This window comes from Canis lupus, chromosome 27 (assembly GCF_011100685.1).
Source record: "Canis lupus familiaris isolate Mischka breed German Shepherd chromosome 27, alternate assembly UU_Cfam_GSD_1.0, whole genome shotgun sequence".
NCBI lineage: Eukaryota > Metazoa > Chordata > Mammalia > Carnivora > Canidae > Canis > Canis lupus.
In genome coordinates this window covers 11,405,998-11,429,622 of record NC_049248.1, presented here as the reverse complement: position 1 = coordinate 11,429,622, position 23,625 = coordinate 11,405,998, and the positions used below count along the sequence as shown (strand labels likewise).

Sequence of the window (23,625 nt, the reverse complement as noted above, 5' to 3'; positions counted from 1 at the left end):
CGGGTGGGGGTGGGGGGTGGGTTCTGTTTGGGCCTAGGTGAGTGCCTCAGGCATTGGTAATCTAGAGCATCCCTATTGATAGTCTGAGACCAATACAAAAACAGATAATTTTTAAACCAGAGTCAAAACTGGCTGAATGGGGAATGCATTGTCAGGGGGCAAGTGGGCAAAATTCCTCTTATTCTTGGAGAATCTTCATAGATTTGCACCTTGTGGGTACAGAGATTTTTGCCTCGGCTTAGAAGGTACTTTAAAACATATATCAAGGAGTTCTTAACGAGTGCCAACAATATATTCTAGGGCAATTAAGTCAGAATCCCTGGGGTTGGCTCACAGGCATCAATATATATTATTAACACATTAATAATTAACAATAATGATGTGTGTATACACACACATCATATAACTAAAGTTCTGTAGATAAGAGATAAACTTACAGTTCAGGCTAAAAGACCATTATATTAAAATTAACTTGTTTGTTGAAACAAACAAACAAAACTAAAATATATTTTACTGTAACTTTTTTATGAGACAAAGGATTTTACCAAAGGCAGAGTTAATGAATTAATGAAAAGGAGAACCTCCCTCCCACTCCCCCACCTCTCTGTTTCTTTTCCTACCATATTTTGTTCTTATTATTTTTTTCCTCTCAGCTGACAAAAGCTTATTCAGAATCAAATAGGCAGTAACTTCCTGAGAACGAAGCTCAAAAATCCAGAGTAATAGCTTAAATAGGTCTGATTTTGGTGCTTTCGTATGTGATTTTATATCATTCTGGAAAATAATTTCCCTTTGAATCTATTTCTTCAAGAAATCTTAACTTTAAGATCCAAGCCAGTTGTCACTCTCCTTATAAACCAGAGTGAACTATTGACTATAGATTTTGTAACACACTCTGAGTTGCAGTTCTGCTGTGGTCAAACATTTGTCACATTCAATAGTCATAGTTTATTTAATGCTGCTTTTTCTAATACTCTGTGAGATCCTTAATGTTGTTTCTTTTTATTACACTTACTTCATCTAAAATAGTATCCGAACTATTATGGATTTTATTGAATGGAATTAATGAATAACAGTTCTATTAAAGTGAAGAAACTTGGATCCAAATGGTATTTCCAGTTGAAAAGGAAAGTGCAAATAAGTGTAAAGAAATCTGTTTCATATTTGCATGTTTGCATATTGGACTTTATTCTTCCAGATATCCTCACGAGTGGAAAACTGCTGTCAATGCCAGTGATGAGTGAGGACATTACTGTTTAATTTGAAAATCAGTAGCTTGTTGGAAGTTATGTTAAAGTTTTTCAATTAAATCTGTGAGACTAAATCTTTTTGTGTGTACTTCAGACCTACAGCTGGAATAAAAGAGAAGGATCTTCCATGAAGATAAATGAGACAGTATCTGAGCATTTTTAATATAAAGGTGAAAAGTATCAGACTGGATTTTATTCCACAACATTTTGACAGCCAGAAAACTAGTGAGACCTTGGACTAGCTTTCGGGATTCTTTCTACAGAAATGCCATCTAGAATTGAAAATGCTTTTCTGGTAGCAGCAGCAGGAGAACTCATAACTGGAATGTTGGGGAACGGTTTCATTGTACTAGTTAACTGCATTGACTTGGTGAAGAATCTAAAGCTCTCTACTGCTGACTGCATCCTCACCAGCCTGGCTCTTTCCAGAATCATTCTTCTTTGTATAATACTACTTGATTCACTTTTAATGGTGTTTTGGCAACATCTTTATGCCATTGATAAGCTAGCAAAATTCATTAGTGTTTTTTGGACACTAAGCAATCACCTAACTACCTGGATTGTTACCTGTCTAAATGTTTTCTACTTCTTTAAAATAGCCAATTTTTCCCACCCCTGTTTCACCTGGCTGAGGTGGAGAATTAGCAGAGTGCTACTTGTGCTTCCACTGGGGTCTTTATTCTTACTGTTTTTCAACTTTGAATTATTAGATACATTTACGAATTTCTGGGTTAATCTCTATCAAAGACATGAAAGAAACTCAACTTGGTCCCTAGATGTAAGTAAAACTCTGTATCTTAACAGCTTGATTGTTTTCAGTTTCATCTACTTAATCCCCTTTCTTCTGTCCCTGGCCTCTTTGCTCCTTTTATTTCTTTCCTTAATGAGACATATCAGGAATGTGCAACGGAACTCCAGCTCTAGGGACTTCAGAACAGAGGCCCATAAAAGGGCCATGAAAATGGTGATGTCTTCTCTTTTTCTTTCCATGGTTAATTTTACTTCCATCCTATTAACAGGATGGTTTTCCCTTTTACTGCAGAATCATCAGGCCAATTTGGCTGTCCTGTTATTATCGACTCTTGTACCCTCAGGCCACTCATTTATTCTAATTTTGGGAAACAACAAGTTGAGACAAGCTGCGTTAGGTCTACTGTGGCATCTTAATTGCCACCTGAAAATGGTGAAGCCTTTCGCTTCCTAGACTTTTCCAGAATTTTCTATATCCCAAGAGAATTAAATTAATGAAGAGACATTGAAGATCCATTTTAACCTTGGTTTTTCTCACTGGATTCTTTTACATACTATTAAACACCTAGACTTTCTCTAGAATGACCTATAAACTTAAAAAGCAAGCATTGTTCATTATAAAAATTGCTAGTAATAGAATATATTTGAGACAGTATCAATATCAATATAAAATATATAATACAATATGTATTAATTTTACATGTGCTGGCAAACATTTATTACATTCATATGTGAGAAAAGTGATTTTTTAGAAATGAAAATCCCTTCCTAGTTGAGGTAGGTGGAATATTTGTACAATATTAAGTTAGAAATAAATTAAAGAATATAAATGCCAGAAACATATAATCTCATAAAAACAGACATAACTTTTATTTTTTTATTTTTTTTCAGTCTTTATAAATTTATTAAGGTTTGTTTTGTGGTTTAACATATGGTTTTTCCTGACCCAAGATAGTTTAGAACAGACACAAACAATAATTTGTTAATAAGGTTGTCTCTACTCTCCCTGGAGCCAGGGCCCATTGTTCCATTTTGGAAATTTGGGATGCCATTCCTTTAAGACGACCACTGCACTGGGGAAAGTGTAAAAAGCAAAGGCAAATAAAATTGCTCCAGAGCTTTCAGCCTTGACCCTTGCCTGGTGTCTAGGATCTTGACTTCTAAAATGTTCTCAAACGAAAAGACTGTCTCATTGTTCCTTCTGTTTATACAAATAATATGATTTATGGTAAGCATCTTGCTTCTGAAGTCTTGAGTCTTATTGGTAACACAGTGAATGCCTGTGCCCACCATTGCTATGATCTGAATGTTTATATCCATCAAAATTTAAATTTGCAATCCTAATACCCAATGTGATGATGTTAGGAGGTAGGGCCTTTTTGAGGTGAGCAGGTCATGAGGATGGAGAACTAATGAATGGGAGTAGTGCTCTTACAAAAGAGATCCCACAGAGTTCCCTAGCTTCTTCCACTATGTGAGGATACAATGAGAATTTTGCAATAAAAACAGACATAACTTTTAAAACAAAGGAACAGACTCTCATTATGAATCCAAACTAGAATAGATACTACCTTTTCTGAATAATAGAAAATCAATTTATAAAAATAAATTGAATATTTATCCCTAAGGGTATAAGAATACTTTACATCTACTTTACAAGGATCAAAATCACACTTAGATACTGAGTTTTTGTGGGAGTGTGCATCTGCATGTAAGAATTACACGAACACTGGTGTCCCTTGTCAGAGAGGAAAAACACAACCAGCTCACCAGGGTTTAAGAACAGAAAGTTTAAGAGAGAATATTGTGTATTTGTATACATTTTAAACATGTTTGTATTTATATATATATGTGTGTGTGTGTGTGTGTGTGTATACATATATATATATATATATATATTGCTGGGTTGACTTTTATAATAAAATAATTGAAATGAAATCAAAGTAGCTGATTTAATCTTAAGGCCAGCAGGTGGTAAAATTGTGCTTGCTAATATTGCAATTTTGAATGAAAGTTTGTTATCTGGTAATTTTTAGAAATTATAATTTTAAACATGTTTAAAAACTATAAATAATGAAGTTGTTGTAGGGTTTTAAATTGCCATAATTTTTCAATTGTAGAAGCAAACATAAAACAGAAACAAACTAGATAATTAATGTTGAAAAATAGGTGGGTTGTAAGTTAATTTTGATGGAGCAGTAGATCAAGTCTGATGCTGGGAAGAATATAAAAACCATAAGGGCTTAGTAAAATGTACTCTTCCTCCAGGGACCTATGCTATAGGACACTCTGATGTAACCACGATGATGAGGATATGCACCCACTCACAAAAAGATTTAATTTTCTTAACTTCACTCATTATATTGGATACTATATAGGGAATTTCCTGGGGGTACCTGGGTGGCTCAGTTGGTTGAGCATCTGCTTTCGGCTCAGGTCATGATCCTGGGGTCTTGGGATTGAGCCCCTCATCAGCTCCCTGTTCAGTGGGGAATCTGTTTCTTCCTCTGCCACGCCCCCTGCTTGTGCTGTCAAAAATTAATATCTTAAAAAAACAAAACAAAACAAAACTCCTGGGTGGGGATGAGGGGGTGGGGGATTGGATAAAGGGGATCAAAAGATAGAAACTTCCAGTTATAAAAAAAATACATACTAGGGATGTAATGTACAACATAAGGACTGATTAACACTGCTGTATGGTAAACTTGAATGTTGCTAAGATTGTGGATCCTAAACGTTCTCATCACAAGAAAAAATCCTATTTTTTTGTATCTATATAAGATGGTGGATATTAACTGAACTTATTGTGGTAGTCAATATTTTGTGGTATATATGTCAAGTTATTATGGTGCATAGTTTAAGTTTATATAGTGCTGTATGTCAATTATATCTCAATAAAACTGAAAGAAATTTCCTAATAACTGTCACTGGGATTATCTTGCTTAGGAAAGGTGGAATTCTGATCATATTGGCTATATTTAGATTCAGATATTGAGAATAATTTAGTTTGGAATGCATCCTTTTCAGTGAAAAGTTAGATTACTTTATACTTATTAGAAGTGAGCATACTTAATTTTAGTGTTTAGATCTACACTGTAGTATCAGCAAACTTTCCTTTAATGACCAAGATAAAAACACATTTAAACAACCATGCACAGACCCACTTATGAGTGGGATTTAGCAGTAAATGTCTCATTAGAATTAAGTCCTCACTTCTCCTGTAGTAATGTTGGAGAGATAAAGCTCTAAGAAGCAGGGGCCTATTTCTGATAAGAAGCAGAACAGAAAATGATAGACGAGGTCTGGGTTACAGACTGGGTGGGCAGTGGCTAGTGATGACTGCCTTCTCCCTATTAAAATGGTATTTTGAGATTAAGGTCTCTATCTCCCTTCCCATAAGAGCCTATGCTATGCAGCCATGATTTGATGAAAGCTACTATCACATCTGTAGCTAGTTCCATGCAATCTGGAAAGAATTGATCTTATTCTGGGACCAAGTTACTGGGAAATTGCTTTCTTGCCAATTGCTTCTCTCCAAAAGAAATTTTTAAAAAAATTTAAGTCATCTCTACACTCAGTATGGGGCTTAAACTGAAAACTCTGAGATCCAGAGTCAGATACTCTGACTGAGCCAGCCAGGTGCTCCCAAAAGAAACTTTTTATATAGTCTTGATGGAATAGATTTTTTTTCTTTTTTTTTTTTTTTTAGTTTTCCCAAATCTGAGACCAGGAGTGTTGCAAATAACCTGTTTTTAAAAGAGACTTCTTCCTGAGCACTTGTACTTGGCCTAGTGGTTGCCCTTGACCCTTTCTCAAGCGAAGATATTTCAGTGTTCAAGCCATGTTGTCTTGAACTTTGCTGAAGGAAAAGTTCCCAATGGAATTATGCATGGATCAATACAGATTTCAAAGGTGACATTGTTGAATTTCTGATGGTTTAGGTGTTTTGTTTGCTGTTCCGGATGGAACTTCATGTGCTCTAAGCCAGGGGCTTCCTTATATTGAAGTACAGAAACAAGGGGGGATATCTGTAAAACCTGTAATTCCGCAATCCACTCACTTGTGACATTGATTCATGCTTTTTTGTAGAAATCTATGCCATGTGCTGGATTACTCCCAGAATGAATCTTCATTTAAAAAACTGGTCAGATGATTGGTTTAATCAGTTCAGAAAAAAAGTTGTTGAAGAGCTGTATTTATAAATAAGAAATCCTAAGTGACAGATGTGCTATTTTCAATTTTAGCAATTTTGGGAAACACCAACAAACATATAGCTTCAGAAGACAAAGACACTGGTACCTCTATTCCTTAGCCCCATATTTAAAATGAGTTATTTTAAAATTAACTTATTTTCTCTTTCATATAGATCTAACCTGACCTCTGAATTTTAAGGCTCCTATTAATTACATCCCTTTTTGACCAGTTTGAGATGCTTTCAAGTTTTATCAATTAAAAACTAAAAGTTTTCTTGAAAAATATATTTTTCAAATTAAACCTTTTTTTTTTTTTTTTTTTTTTTTATCTGTTGGTTCCACTTCTATTACTGTGCCAATGATTTCAGAGTAAAGACGTTCCAGGTACAGTTATCTCATTGGCGATTTTTTTTTTTTTTGGTTGTGATCATGTATTCTTCCTCACTTTGGTTCATATGGAAAGATATACTCATCTCTTTTACTCAATATATGAACAACTTTCACTCCTTTTTGTTCATTGATGCCTTCCATTACCTGACTGTGAATAAATTCACGTACTTGGTATTTGAAAGCCATTAAGATGAGCAAAATTTTCTAATGTTTGCTGCAGATCCCTAATTAGGTCAGGAACTGGCAGGAGTGCCCTCAGATGTACTGCAACTGAGCTACTAAGAATTCCATAATTTCTTATCATTTGTTGTAGGCACTCAGTAATGTCCTCAGCCTTTTGATTGCCCCAAAAACATTGCTGATATTGTATTTGTGTGGAGTGGCGTGGGGGAAAAGTGGACTTCAGCTGTGCAGATTCATGACTTGGTCTGGTGGTAATCCTGCCGAGCAACAGGCTATTGAATAATTCTTATTAAAATTGCAAGGAAGTTCCCACACTCATGGTAATTAATCCAAGTCAACTGATGTCCATTGAACCCTACTGGGAATTCTATTTATTGCAAGGGTTCCTTTCTTGGTTCATGTGCCTGAAACCATCCAAGTCTACTTCTTCATACTACTTTCCAGGCCCACTTTCTAACACTTTCCTCTCTTTTTGTTCCTATATTCCTAAACCTTCCATTCCTACCCTTTTATGTCTCCATGTGTAAATCCTATTTTCTTTTTGACTCTATCAAATCTATTATTGCTGAACCAGGAAAAGTCCCCATAAAACTAGAATTGCAAGACTTTGTAACAGAAAATTTAGGTAAGCCTCCTCAGAGCAGTGATAGCTTGTTTCAAAATTTACAATCACCTGGATCACCTGATCTCCACTCCTTCGGTAGAAGGAAAGTGTTTTCTTTCCATCCTAGGGGTAATGTCCTTTTCCGTGTCTCCCTCCATTCCCTTCCTCCTCACAAACAGGCCAAATGTCTTCAGGCAGCAGGAAGTATAATGCTTGGGTTTACAGATCAAATGTTTATATTCTAATACATAAAGCCCTCAATAATTATGCTGAAGGAAAAAAAGATATTGCCAACTATGACCCAGAGAATACATATGTTTGAAATTTAAGAAACAGGGGCGCCTGTCAGTTAAGGGTCTGCCTTCGGCTTGGTCATGATCCTGGGGTCCTGGGAGAGAGCCCCACTGAACCTCCTGCCAGGATCCCCACTGAGGGTGCAGGGAGTCTGCTTCTCCCTCTGCCCCTCCCCTGCTCGTGTTCGGTCTCAAATAAATAAGTAAAATCTTTGAAAAAAACTCTGAAATTTAAGAAACAGGATTACTAAAAACAAAACAATAGGATTATTCAGATTTACCTACAATTAAAAAAGAAATCAAATCCCTCAACAGAAGTATCTTTAGGAATAAACTTGAGGCTTGACTGTTGTTTGGCCAATTACTATGACTTTGGGAAAGTTAAACTTAACCTCTTTAAATACCAGTTTCCTTATTTGAAAAATGATGGTGAAAATGTTTTCCTGATGGGACATACATGAGAATTATACACATCATGTATGTAAATAACTAGTATTCCTAGTATTAAAAACTCAGTAAAATTAAAAAATTAAAAGATGCTGATAGTAATAAGTTCTTATAGCCAAGTAATAATATATTTTTGTTCTCAAAAAAAAATTCTTGTTCCCTCATCTTTAAGTTATATATGTTACTATGATCACCATTTCCCTTTTAAACAGTCCTCATTCCCCAGCATTTTTATTAGTTATACTTCATAATGTGTTGTTTCTTAATTTGTGTTTTCACAAATTAAGCCACTCCTTGGCTTCCTCATGCTGGAGGAATCTCTGGACCAATCAATATTCATGATGGCCTAAAAACGCTCAATTTATGGGCAATAAAATGGATCAATCACCTTAATATAAGGGCAACTATATCTTTATCTCCTTCATTGCCTGATGACTCTGTGTAGAAAAAACAACTAATTTGGCATTTATTCAACTATGTTTATTATTTACTCTGCATTAGGCAATGGTCTAGGCAAGGGATATGGCAATGAACAAAGTCTTTGGCTTCATGGATGTTGCCTGGAAGAATGGTAAGGGGAATTAAACTACTTGCAAATTAGAATAAGTTTAGTCAGGGCAAAAATTTTGTTTTCTCCCTTGGGAAAACCTCACTGATTTATAAATGCAGGAAGAAAAATAAAGACTGTGTGTTAAGAGCAATTGTGAAGAATAAAGGGTAAATCATGGAGCCTTCATTCAGTTCCTACTTTATATTTGCTGATGCTAGATGGGCTGTAAAATTGGATAGGATACAGTATCTTTCCTCACAGTGCTTCCAATATAGCTGGAGGATGTGATATATAGTAAGTGCTAAAGTGTCTCGGTTTCCTTAGTGTAACAATAGGCTGAGCTTAAGAATGGCTGAAAGAGGCACCTACCTGTTCATGTAGCCATCTGAACTGGGAGTATCCCTGTACCTCACCACTCCAGGGTTAATGGCGGTCACATTATTTTGTTACAAAGTGGGACATTAGTATAGAGTGATGCTCACCATTTGTAAGTCCCTTGGCATTACAGAATTATTTCATTGATCAAATTACATTGCTGATATTTTAGATTAAAACGTTTTTAGTTCCTAGGGATGCCTGGGTAGCTCAGTGGTTGAGCATCTGCCTTCAGCTCAGGGCGTGATTCCAGAGTCCTGGGATTAAGTCCTGCATTGGGCTCCCTGCAGGGAGCTTGCTTCTCCCTCAGGGGTGTCTCTGCCTCTCTCATGAATAAATAAAATCTTTAAAAAAACACAAAATGTTTTAGTTCCTGCACTCTCAGAACAATACATAATAACCAATGGAAGAGATTATAGAAACCTGTCTCTTCAATATCTAAAAATAAAAACAAAAACCCACATCTGATGACTAATGCACAATTAGGGAAAAATTGGGCAGCCTATGAAAATGACATGGGCTATTTACGTGTGTAATTAACCCTTGGATGGAGTGAAAGAAATTAACTCTAATACAATCAGGGGACTCTGGGAAAATATAATGAAAAAAAAGTGTCATCTAAGTTTAGTCTTAAAACACAGGTAGAGTAACAATAGGCAAAAGAAAAGAAAAAAAAGAAGGGCAGAGAAGGCCGAAGAAAGTTTGCCTGGAGACAAAAGAATACAGAAAGGGTAGGAAACACAATAACCCAAAACCAGACCAGGTGCTGGAGGGGGAACTTATCTTACAACCTTAGAATATACTTGTTGGTTGTACAAAGTCAGTGGAATACAAAACTACAACTAGTTTATAAACCTTTACCTCTACAAATAATGGCCCCTTTTATCTCTTAAAATCCTTCTGGGGGTTCTGCCCTACGCCCCCAGTGTCAGTACCTTACAGATCTCCTTGAGGACTGAAAAGCTCCACTGCAAAAGACAGGCATTCTGTGAGTTTCAAGTTTTCTTAATCAACATGTGAGAAACATGTGAGGCTTATTTTTAATTCCCGGACTGACTTTTCAAAGTAGGTATTTTCATTTTCTTTTAATAGCTGAGGAAACTGGGTTTTGGCAGATTAATGGACTCGCCTAAAACCATAAACAGTTTGTATTTTAACAGTGATCTGTCTGATTTAAAAACCCAATCTCATTTTACTATGGTGGCTTTTTACCAGTGCAGTACACTTCAATTGCCTGGGGCAGCGGGGGGACACCTTTTAAAAATGAAACTTTTAAAAATTAAGTTTCAAAGAAATACCTATGTACAATTAAGAAAAAGCAAAATAATACTGTTGGATTGATAGTGAAAGACAGCAGTCCTCCTTTTCTCTATCCACTCTTTACACATTTTACGATTATAGTTTTTTTTTTTTTCCTGAAAAATGTGTTTATACTTTTTTATTGACTTCTCTGTATTAGATCTTGAGGGAGTCTTTCCCATTACACACACCTGTGTCCTCTCCAATCCCCCCAATACCACACAATCATTTCTTGTTGTATTGGTAGTCAGTGTTTACATAATTATGACTTCGTATGAATAGTATTATTCACAAGTGAAGTATGCAGTGCAATTCTCGAAAAACTTTTGAATGTTCCTGTTTCATAATAAGATTTATTTTCTTAATTTCTAAGGAATCTGCAGACCACCAATTCATCCTCAGACTCTGAAAAAACAAAACAAAACAAAACAAAAACCTCTTTATATTCAAACACACCCGGTACTCTCAGGTTTTCTTTTTGAGACATCCCACCTAACTTTTTTTATCTTTAGACATTTCTTACGGAATTCATGCTGTTCTCCCTTACTCTCCTCCCTCTTTAACACGGTTATATTGCAACTTTACGGCATACCGCTTCTACCGTTTGCTCTTTAAATACTAAAACGCCCTTCCCCATTGACGACTGTCTCTCTCACCATCACCATTCCCTCCCGCTTCAACATCCCTGCATCTTAACTGTCCTTTTCCACGATCGATGCTGGTAACATTCGCGTTCTCACAACGATTGAGAATTATCTCAAAAGACGAAAACCACCAGCAGCATTTACATCATGACCATCATTTACACGTTATTCACGAGGCGGCCCCGCTTAGCGCTGTGCCTGGTTGGCTCCGAGGGCTCGAACCACTCGCTACTCACAGGGGCACCGAGAGTCCACTTTCTTACACTCCAACCCCCTGTTCAAAATCCAGCAGCATTTTACGTTGTTTGGCATCAGAAGGATGCTTTATGTGGTGGTTTTTTTTTTTTTCCCACTGAAAATTGGATTGTCCCGGTTTTCTCTTGCTGGACTGAGGAAATATTTTTGCCTTCCACGTGTATCTTTAAGACCTTCAGCTTCTTATTAATTCAAGGTCCTGCTTACAATCCAATCCAATCTTCCCGCAATTTACGTTTTCCTATTTTATTTCGGACCGTGAGCTTGCTGTACACGAACATTTATTTTTCTGAAAACTTTTTCGTAGCCTTCCTTTTTCCTAACGCGTCACGGTCGCTCTGTTTTTGCTTGAAGGCTGCAAAGCTTCTTAAATAAGCTGAAGCGCTTCGCGGTCCCCGGAAAACCGACCGCGGCGCCCCCGCCAGCCGCTCCCCGCCTTCCGCCGCCGGCCCGAAGCTCCGCGACGGACCCAGAGCGCAGCCGCAGAGAGCGCTCACGCCCTCTCGCGAGACTCCAGAGCTCGCGCTCGCCGCGCCGCTTCGCCGCCGGGCCTCGCGGGAGGCGGCCATGTCCGGGCCGGGACGCCGGCCTCCTGGGCGCGGCGCTAAATGTGTACCTGCAAGCGGATGTTGAGGATCACCGAGCCTGCGACGTAGAAGTACGGGAAGTTCATGCGCAGCTGCCAGGCTAGCTCGAAGAAGGCGAGCAAGGTGCGGGAGAGTCCTTTGCAGAAGACTCCGTAGGAGCTGGGGACCCCGGCCGTGCTGCAGGCTTTGAGGGCCAAGGAAGACGGAGCCGCCGCGGTGGCCATGGGCCCGTGTCCCCGCGCCCCGAGTGCTTAGAGCCGAGGGTCAGCACAGGCCTCGCGGACAGGCCTCCCCTACCGACCGACGGTGGGGACGGCGAGGGGCAGGTCGGCGGTGGCTACGCAGCCGCCAGCTCCTACCGGCGCCTCCCGCTGGCTGGTTCCCTCCCCGCGGCGCTCCGGCCCCGGCCCCTGCCGCCGCCCGCGCTCCGCCCCTTCCTGTCGGCTGCTGCCCCGGTTGTTAGCGCTTAGAGCCCGACAGGTGGTAGGTGCCGAAGGGGCCGCTTTGGTATACACCGTACACTTGGTCTTCTCAATATGGTCAGCCAGACTGATATTATTATTTTCACTCTAAAATGAAGAAAGGAAACTTAGTTAAAAAAAAAAAATGTCATGGTTTGTAGAGAACGCAGTTTGTAAGCGCCGAACTCTAGACTGAAGCTCAGGTCTGTCTGCTATGTGACCTGGGGTATTAGCCAGGAATGTCACCCTTTGGTTCCATAAAATTAACCTTAATATTAGGGCAACATGAACTCCTTACATAAGCTAGTTCTTTTTTTTCCTTTTTCTTTTTTTAAGGTGTTATCCATTCGTTCATAAAGATAGAGAGAGGCAGAGACACAGAGGGAGAAGCAGGCTTCCCGCCGGGAGCCTGATGCACGACTGGATCGCAGGATCCCGGGATCACGACCTGAGCCAAAGGCAGATGCTCAACCACTGAGCCACCCAGTAAGGCCAGTTCAGACATAAAGTCTCCGTATTGATAACATACTTAACTGTAGAGGATCCCAGTCTCAGGCTATAGATTTTCCTGTATATTAGGACTCTCAATCGCAAGTGATAGAAACATTTAAGCAAAACAAAATGGAACACACACATGCACACATATACTCTTCTTTTTTTGGGGGGGACACGTTCCATATATACACTGTCATCCCCTGCCCAGGTAAACCCATGAATAGTCCAAATAAGGTATGGAAGCCTCTACCATTTCTCCATGGAGATAACACCTGTGTAACCTGTGGCTAGGCCCTAAAGCTTGGAATACTATTAAAATCTCAACTCGGAATAACCTTAGGTTAACATCATAGTTTATCTTCCATAGCCACATACTCTTCTGATGTTTAAATGGTGTACATTCCATTACCTTCTCTACATTTTAACTACTAAGGACTGCATTTTTTCACCATAGACAACCTTTACATTCAGGGATTATTCAGATATGTAACTTCTGATCAAAATCTTCAGATTACAGTCTAGTTCTGAAAAAGCATTGTTTATGTATCCCACATCTCACTCTACTGAATAGCGGTAGAGACTCTTTGAAGCACACTTAATATATCCCAGAGGACTTCTGTTTCCATATATCCTACTGATGATATGATTGGTAGAAATAATATGCCACTGTGAAATTTGTAGAATGTAATTGTGTGTCCCCAGCTAGAATTTTTTCTACTTTGCTGTACTAACACCCCAGCAACACTGTGTAGATGGCACTTAGAGGAACTGATTGCCAGTCATTTGAGACAGTTTATAAAATGGAGTAGTTGGGGGCAGCCCAGGTGGCTCAGCGGTTTAACACCACTCTCAGCCCAGGGTGTGGTCCTGGAGATCCAGGATGGAGTCCCACGTCGGGCTCCCTGCATGGAGGCTGCTTCTCCCTCTGCCTGTGTCTCTCTCCCTTTCTCCCTCTCTGTGTCTCTCATGAATAAATAAGTAAAAAATCTTTAAAAAAATAGAGTATTTGGTAATATAAAATATTCTGGAGTAGTATAAGATGAATGGCAACTCTGAGAACTAGGAGAAAAAGTGTAATTTTAATATACAAGTACAATTTACTTTCTGAAAGCTGAAAAAAAATTGAGATATTCAGGGTCACTGAAGTCATTAAATTTCTGGGTCTTCCATTTCCAACTGTATAAAACTATGTGGACTCCTCCTCTACCCTTTCTATACTACCTTACCTCTTATACCCAGCTTGGGCTAACTCCATGAAAATCCTGTCTTTCATCCTGAGCCCATGGGGAAAATAGCAGCCATCCATTCCTAATCTGGTTCAGTAGATGTCCTGTTCCAATGGGAAAGGACTGGGCATCTCAGAATAATCATGAAGCTCTGTCTCCTACTCCTTAATGCTCTAGAGATGAAGAATTTCCATCTGATGAAACTGATAGTGGAAAGTGGAATAGGATTTTACATGGTTGTGATGTTTATTCTGTCCTTTTTATGTTTAGACTTGAAACTTTAGATTTAGACTTGAATGATCTTTAGACTTGAATGATCCACAGTTATTGCCAAGTAGGCACATATAAGTAAGCAATCAACAGTAAGACATGTCCTAAACTATTTCTCTAGTTGATAATCCATTGACTATTAACTTGACCTTCCTTTCCTAATCTTATTCCCCTTTTTTTGACTATATTTCCAAGTTAGTACTTTTTTTGTTTTTTGAGAGAGCAAGCAAGTGTGTGTGAGGAAGACAGAATCTCAAGCAGACTCCCCAACATGGGGCTGAACACACAACCTGAACCGAAATCAAGAGTCAGAAACTTAACCAACTGAGCAACCCAGGCGCCCCTCCGGGACCCCCTTCAATTTGGTACTTTTTAATGGTCTGATTAGTGTAATGATTCTTCGGAAAAGTTTAAAGGTGTCAGTGGGTCTGCAAAGGACTATATTGGCAAATTCTCACTGTAATAGGTGTAATAGGTCTTTCATTTATCATTTTGTTTGAACCTGGTCTCTTACTCCGAATCTGGTTAAAGTTTTATCTTAAAAAGAAAAAAAAGCAGCTTGTAGTTTCCTTGTTTTTTTTTCCTCATGTCTGTATAGTTTTTTTCATTTACGCTCCTTGTTAGTTTTTTCTGTAGTTCCTTGAAGTATAAGGTTATTTGAGAACTTTCAATCAGCCCACCCCAAGCTTATGGCTGCCACTCAAACCTTTGTGATTATCCATACCACTGTCTTTGTTCTTAGTGGTTCGCAGCAGATGATGGTATGTGAAGACCTGTCATTGTCCCTAAGGCTTGGGAACCTGTTCAAGCTCCTGGAGAACTACTCATTACTTTCCCCTTCAGCTCCTTGATGCAAGTTTGACCTTCATGCAGCAGTTGGAAAGTCTGGACATTAGATATGCAGACTAGTCCCTATTAGGGAGAAACAGCTGGGTTTTTGCCTACTTTGTGCTTAAGCAGAGTGGATAGTTAGTGGGAGTCTGTGTGTCTGTATAGAACCATCTCTTCAGTTTGTGTGGTCCCCAAGGATTTGTGAATGCTGAATCCTGCCAACTCTAGAGCCAGCCCCTTCCGTGGCAGCCATAATAATTGGGATGCTGGATGTCTAGATATGCTTCTAGTGAGAAGCTGGAGATTTGGTTTTATTACTGAAGTAATCTGGGAGGACACAGTGGGTGATGTGCCTAGCTACTCTGTCAGGCTCCTGGGAGAATCACAGGTAGTTCCAACATACAGGCTGATTAGAAGCCCTATCTTCGGGCAGCAGCTGTTAAAGTCTGCAGATTCCTTTTAGGGAAGAACCTGGAAATGGTGTTTTCTCCTGCTCTGTTTCTGCACTGAACCTGGGGATGGGGAGGGATTGCCGTGGGGACTGCTAGCATACCTGTTAATAACTACTGCTTTGTCTAATATAGTCCTGTAGACCTAGATACAAGCCTTATTGTCTGTTAGAGCTAGGTGATTTGGGAGAGCATTTCTTGGGTGGCAGTGTCACAAGTTGGAGCATTATATTTGTGGTCTAAACTTTTTGCTCTTCAGGGAGAAGCTGGGAGTTGGGGGTTCCCTCCTGATTGGTGCTGTACAGGGGTGAGACTTATGCTGAGAGTGTTTCATCCTTTCCTACTTGTTTTGATGTGAGTTTTTTCTAAATTTCCCAGTGTATAGGAGTCACTCAATTAGTCTGGATTTTTGTTAGAGGGAATTGATTCATGCATAGCTGTGTATTTGGTATGTTGTGAAAGGAGAGAAATTTGGGAGCTTCCTATGTCACTAGCCTAGTGATATTCTAACTCACTTTCCATGGTTGTCCCAGGGGGTTATTCTCTATTTGTATGTGTGCATATGTGCATGTGTGTGTTTGGCATGGATAGCATTTATGGACTAGGTGTGGAGTTTTCACACATTACTTCTCATGCTGCATTGTCTAGAACGTAGTCATTTGATCACACCTAACTGCAAAGGAGCCTGGGAGATGTCTCATATATGCTTAGGAAAAAGAAAATAAGGATTTTGGTCTGCCTCATTGTATCTGCCACAGTCTCCATGCCTATTTTTAAATCGCCATATGTACCCTTTTTCCCATTTATAGAACACACTCCTACAACCTGGGAACAACCCCCAACTTCTATATTTAAGTTCTATCACTTTAAAATTTAGGAATTTGGGGGTGATAAGCAGTTCTCTACATGATTTCTGGTTGCTGTTCTTCATAGTCTGTTGACAAATGAACTCAGAAAACACAAGATGGGTACCTTTTTCCATCCACCACCAAATATAAAATGGTTAGGGTCAGGCTAGCTGGAAAGAATAAATTCCTCTCATTTGGAAAGAGGAGAGAAGGGGGTATACAGCTGTCCATCGTTGATAGCAGAGGAGACTAAGGGGTATACAGCTGTCTGTCATGGATAGCAGTGACAGACAGATAGTCTGGGTAGGCACTGTGAAGCCCCTGGCACTGACTTTGCAGGGAAGTTCCTGATTAGTCCCTGTGTCCGGGCTCAGGATAACTCCCTTATCCATCATTCTTTGTGTTTCCTGACTCTGCCCTCTGGATGTTCTTCATTATTATTATCCTTCTTGGCTATATCTGAAGTAGATGTTGGAGAGGATACCCTCTTAAAAGGCGTACAAATTTTAAGCCTACTCCTTGATAATACAAATTTGGAAGTCAATAAGTCATTCAAATATCACAGATTTCATTGTCACACTCAATAAATACATTTGCCACAAATATTTAGGAAATTTTGTTTAATCTATTTGCTTTTAGTCAGATGTCTGGAGACAAAGATTTCCCTTACATAAATGTTTCCTTTAATTAATTAAGTAATTCACTTACCTATCCCATGACTACTACTTCCATTTCAATAGCAGCTATCTAGACCATCTGAAATAATGGGCTTATGTCAGAAGTCTAAACCCTTAGTCTAGTCTTTTTTTATGAGAAATAGTTTCCATGTTTAATGGAAAAGTCTTGGTGAGCCTTTGTCGGTAAAGGATTTTCTTCAATTTATTTATTACTGTTTGGGACCTAAGACCTGTGAGATTTTACAACCCTAGGAACCCAAAATTTCTGGACTCCCTCTTCCTTTTCTATTTGCAATCAGTTAATTTCTTTCTCATCTTGTCTGATGAGACAATACCTTGCTGAATGCTTTGGAGAACAACTTCACACCATTTTAGGTCTTATCAATCACTTCTACTAGGGCCATGACTGTAAACAAGGCCTGCCTCAAAGACTTTACATGTAACATTTTAAAAGAGTTTGCCACTGTATCATAGGAGCCTACATGTTTCTATCTTTCAAAATCTGTTTCTTCACCATCCAAATGCCTATAAACAAAACTGCCTATTTGTGTCACAAATAGGCTCCAAAACATCAAGTGACTCATATAATACAGACTTTAATTGCTCTCTTCACCATACTGATGTGTTTAAGAAGGCTTCTCCCCATAGTTACCCAGGGAATCAGGCTGAACAAACGTATTCCATCTTTAACACATGGCTTCCAGGATTGCCTTACAGTCATCCCCATTCCTGACAGCAGGGAGGAATAGGTGTATGGAAGAGTGTTCTCAGGAAGATTTTGGTGAGATAGGACTGTAAATTATGCACATAATTTTCACTCATATGACATCAGTCAGATTTCAGCCACATTGCCACAACTGTAAGGGAGGTTGGGAAATAGAGTTTCTGTGGCCCAGATGAAGAGGAGAAATGCAACTGAGGACATGGATATCGGAGGACTCTTCATACCATTTCAATCAAAATAGCCAATAAGTTATCGTAACACAAACAGTTTCCACCTTTAGAAGCATGGTGTAGTTATTCATGTCACTTTGATAATTTATACATGCCCTAATATGAGTCTTGATTATCAACTCTTTTTCTCTATTTCTTCATAAATTCTAAAGAACTCAAGTTCAAACTAAATGTTCCTATCCATATAAAACCGCAGTTGATTCTGCACTGTAGCATTTGTAGCTTCCTCATATATATTGCCAGTGTATGTTGCTTATAACTTCTGATTTAACTCTTACAATATTATGCACTCATTATTTATACTTACTTGCTCTAGGAATGAAATGTGCTCTTTGAACTATAAATCATTAGATTATTCATTCTTGTAAATCATATTGAATCCATAAGAATACTTGATAGGTAGAAAGGATCTTATTCAATGAGTGACAAATAATGACTGAATTTTATAAACTTTTTTCTAGGAATTTCTATTCAAAATCTAAAATATTTGCATTCAAATGTGTGGCTCAGGGAAGAGCATGATCCCAGAGTCCCAGAGTGCATGAATAAATAATTATTTATAATAATTTATTATATTTAAATAAGATTTATTTATTCATTCATGAGAGGCACAGAGAGAGAGGCAGAGACACAGAGGGAGAAGCTGGCTCCATGCAGGAAGCCCGATGTGGGACTCGATCCTGGGAGTCCTGGATCATGCCCTGGGCTGAAGGCAGATGCTCAACCGCTGAACCACTCAAGCATCCCTATTACTAATTTTCCTAATAGCTGAAATTGAGAAGTCATACTAATGTCCATTGTGATAGAGTAGTAAATAGATTATGGCATACTGATACAATAGAATGCTATGAAACAATGCAAATGAACAAATTGTATTTGTAATGTTTTTCTAGTTCTCTGTTAGAGGAATAAAGACACATAGAAAGATAACTTTGTACAGCATAATATATATTCTGTGTGATGTTTGAATAGGTTTGTGTATATGAAGTGCTACTTTGACTGCTGTAATAAAATAACCCAGATTTAATCACAGTGGCTGGAAATGCAAATAAGCAGGTGTGAGAATTTTGCTTGCTAATGATACTATTAAAATATGAAAGAAATTTACTCTGTGATTCTGTAGAGGATATGTATGTCTGTATGAAAACGCAATAAAAACAAAGTATGGTTGAGATAACTTTGGTCAAAATTTTTAGAATGTAGTAAAGGAAAAAAATAGGAAGTAAATCCTTATAAATATGTTGGTTTTAAGTTGTCCTTGATGAAGTAGTAGGTGAAGGTGTTCTTTCAGGCTAAGCGCCAATACTAGGACTGATGTAAATATCATAAGGCCGCAGGGAAGCGTTCTACCGCAGTGAAATCTGCCACTTAGAAAGCTGGGTGAACTCCCATCTTTCGTTTAATGTTTTCCGATTAGCTGCCATCATCATCGTGTATCTCATTTAATGATATGTATTTGAAATGTATACATACATAATTTGGACAATGCCTAAGTAATTTCCTAAAGGTTTTCATTTTCTTGCTAGCACTACTAACATTGTTTAAAAACCTTTCTTTAGGGCAGCTCTGGTGGCTCAGAGGTTTAGCGCTGCCTTCAGCCCAGGGCGTGACCCCGAGACCCGGGATTGAGTCCCACGGCTCCCTGCATGGAGCCTGCTTCTCCCTTTGCCTGTATCTCTGCCTCTCTCTCTCTGTGTCTCTCATGAATAAATAAATAAAATGTTAAAAAAAAGCTTTCTTTAAAAACTTGGTGTTTTGAGTATTTTATTTTGTTTCCCTCTAACAGATTGGTAGAAGAGCAAAAGTTTGTTCCCATCACTAAATCAGTTAAGTCTGAAAAAATGAATAATCAAGATTGAGAATTCAGTAGACATATTTAACAACCAATCAGACATAATGGAAGAGACAGATCTAGTGAACTGGAAGATACCTACCTAGAATGAAACATTAAAAGATTAAGAGATGGAAAATATAGGCTAGAGGGTGAGAAACCTGAAGGTAGTTACATAGTCTGTGTCTTTTCTAAATTCTCTTTGCAAAGTTCATAGTTCCCTTGGAGTCCATCTCTTTATAGAAGTATCAAATAATATTCAGCTAGAAGCAGTCATTTGATGCCTTCAATGTTTTGCCTCATAGTGTCTTTACTCAGATAAAAAAGTTAATTTCATTCATTTTCTGTCTTCCAAGTTATCTTGAAAACAATTGCAAATATTTTATTCTATTTATTTATTTATTTATTTATTTATTTATTTATTTATTTATTTTTCAATTGAAAATATTTTAAAAGTGCCTAACATGCCACCATTTTTATAGCCTCTGTCAGTTTCCTCAAAAATCAGTGCCACATATTTAAGCTTCTGTTGCCATTATAGCCCACTGCTAATGCCAATTTTTGTGCCAGCCAGCTTTTATTGTGTAAGAAACACAAAACTCAGTGATAGATAATGATAAATGTTTATTTCTTACATATCTCTGGAGGCCAGTGATCTATGTTGGACTTGCATAGATATATCTACTCTTTTCAGATTTCCAGCTATGTGTATGGGGGCCAACTGGAAGCTAATTGACCAAAGCTGGGCCTGATGGAACAATGTGGCTCCTCATACCTCTCATTCTTCACCCTGGACCAGTTTACTAACTAGACATAACCTTGTGCTGGTAGTAGAAGTGAAGGGTAAACAAGGCCTGTTATGCAGGCCCCAGTGATATAAGTCCATCAATGAAAGACTGCAAAAATCTATGTCAGCATCTAATTAGCCAAAGCAAATGACATGGCTGAGTCAGAGTCCAAGAATAGAACAGATCATCCCTTTAATGGTGAGAAGGTATGGCAATGCTGTAGGCTGAAGAATTGGGACCAACTTAAGCAATCTACCACAGCATCCCATATATCATAAAAGCAATTCTAAGCCACAATTTATGTCCTTGCATATATTTCAGTTTCAGTTTTCTGCTCCTATTTGGAATTCTTCATCTATAGTAAGATCTTAAAGATTACAGAGAGCTCAATTTGGATTTATATTTCAGAGATGATTACCGCTGTTACTGTTTCTGAAATTCTGTAAATTCTGTTTTTTTTTCCCTATAAGTCCTCACATCTGTCCTATGTGTAAACTTCTCACAATTTTCTGCTTATAGATAAGTCCATTCTGTTAATTCCTTAATGGGTTGCACTCGTTTTTTCACTGGAGTCTTACTGATCAATTTGCTTTGTCTTTATTGAAAATACTGGGCAGGCAGTATTTTATGTGCACCTTTTTGTTCATATTTTACCCTCTCCTAGCATTACTTCTCTGAATTTTACCTTCTGAAGACTCTCATTATAATAAAATTAATGATATAAATGTTTAATTTTTGGATAAAAGCACCTATCATTTAAATTTGATTCATTTTCTTGTCAGTGAATAGGTAATATAATCCATAGGTACATTCCATCATCAAACGTCCCCTCTAAGTGTGAACTTATTCCATGGTTATCTTGCCTGGTTATCTCTTTCTCACCTTCCATACACTTTCTTTTAATGTCCTAATTTCACAGATTTCTTTGCATATTGATACCTAATACATGCCATTCTTAAGTTCTGAGCCACAGTAAGATACATCTTGAAATTCAATAATTAATTCTAGAAATGTCTCCATGTTCTATCAATGCTTTGTGTGATCATCTTAGCAATAAGAACTCAGAATTTGTAAATCAGAGCCAGGATTGAGATTCAAGTTATCTTTTATTAAGGCTACTGTATAGGTCCAGAACTGTCTTAGTTCCAAAATCCTTGTGCTTTTCATTACACAGCATTAACTCTACATTTGAGTAAAAGCAAGTATTAGGAACTAAACAGGGATTAAAGTTACCTGTCTTATTTCATAACTTAACAATTGATGTTAAAATGGAACTGTAGGGTGTGGATTTTCTTAGAGTAGTCAGAAATATTTAAGTTTTAAGTCAGAGAAAAGTAACCCAAACAGACCTTTATGCAACTGAAAATGCCAGGAATAGGGCAGCTTTCTGTATGGTTAAATTTAGATGAATTTAAATTCATCTAAATTAGCTGTGACCAAGCCCAGAGATAAGTCTTGAAAATTAACATAGCCATTCTCAATCTCTGTAGCAACAATAATATGACTTCTGTCACATGCTGGCCTCCTACTATGAACCCAGTATTCTTTGCATGTAGGTAGACTTACTGTCAATGATATTAATCTTATTATATTTAATGACCTTCCCTTCTGTTGTAGGTAAAATAATGGCCCCTCAATAATGTCCATGTTCTAATCCCTAGAACCCATGATCATAATATGTTGCAAGGTAAGAGGGAATAAAGTTGCAAGATGGAATTAATGTCATTAATCAGTTGACCTTGAAATGTGGATATTGTCTTGAATTATCCGGGTGGGCCCATTGTAATCCTAAGGGTCCTTTTAAGTGGAAGAGAGAGCCCAGAGAGTCAGAGTAAGAGAAAGAAGTGGGAAGGTGGAGGCAGAGATTCAAGTACTGTGATTGCTGGGTTGGAAGAAAAGGGGCCTTGAGCTAAGGAATGTATTCAGGCTGGAGTGCTGTAAAAGGCAAAGAATGCAATCTTCCCTTTAAGCTTCCAGAGGAAAAAAATGCATTCTTGCCTACCCATTGATTATATTCCACTTTGGTTTTAAACCAGTGGAATCCATTTCTGGCTTCTGCCCTCCAGAATTGTATAACAAACTTGTGATGTTCAGGCTACTATGTTTGTGATTATTATCACAGCCGTAGGAGAAGAATATACCTCCTTATGCAAAGCACACTGAATTTTTCACCATAGATAACTTGTGATACCTATGTGTTTGGATAACAATATTCATGGATTATCCAAACCCTTGATTTCTGGCTTCTTTGTATAAACTTTCTGAAAAAGACTGGGTTTATGTTTCTGAATATGTTTCTGAGTATGTTCAGAATATGTTTCTGTCCATGCACTGTAGTTAATTGGTAGATCAATTTCAATCAGGTTGAGCATATTTACCATGTCCAAAATTATCTTTATTTCTATATATTTAACTGACAGTATGACTGGCACATGAACCTAATTTACTGTTGTGAGATTTATCTGGAAGATTTGATTATATTCTTCAATTTCAAACACCCTATTCTACAATGTCCAATTTCAATCATATTACTTGTGGCCCCACTACCACATTAACATTCAGTCAGCCCCAAGAAATTCAGCACCTGGTAACTCAAAGTGATTTCTAAGGTAATTGTACAAGGAACTGGATAAGGCTGAGGGTAGGTAACCAGCTAGGAGGATTACAAGAGAACGTATGACAGAAACAGGGTCTGTTAAAAAAGAAAACCAGGGATCGCTGGGTGGTGCAGCGGTTTAGCGCCTGCCTTTGGCCCAGGGCGCGATCCTGGAGACCTGGGATCGAATCCCACGTCGGGCTCCCGGTACATGGAGCCTGCTTCTCCCTCTGCCTATGTCTCTGCCTCTCTCTCTCTCTCTCTCTCTCTCTCTCGGACTATCATAAATAAATAAAAATTAAAAAAAAAATAAAAAAGAAAACCATAGGCCCAAATGGTGTCACTTGAGTTCCCAAGCTTGGGCTTAATACCTAATCCA

At 38.2% G+C, this 23,625-nt stretch overlaps 2 protein-coding genes across 2 annotated transcripts; one reads left to right on the top strand and one right to left on the bottom strand.

Annotated features, from left to right (window-relative positions):
- The first annotated feature begins 1,515 nt into the window (after positions 1 to 1,515).
- On the top strand, positions 1,516 to 2,454 carry CAFA-T2R67 (bitter taste receptor Cafa-T2R67). The gene is given in 1 exon segment (NM_001145503.1): positions 1,516 to 2,454. A coding segment is annotated over 1 exon segment (939 nt).
- An 8,213-nt stretch (positions 2,455 to 10,667) lies between these two features.
- On the bottom strand, positions 10,668 to 12,246 carry SMIM10L1 (small integral membrane protein 10 like 1). Its single transcript, XM_038576799.1, has one exon. The coding sequence runs from the start codon at positions 12,042 to 12,044 to the stop codon at positions 11,838 to 11,840; it is 207 nt and encodes a 68-aa protein (XP_038432727.1). The 5' UTR covers positions 12,045 to 12,246; the 3' UTR covers positions 10,668 to 11,837.
- Positions 12,247 to 23,625: the final 11,379 nt, after the last annotated feature.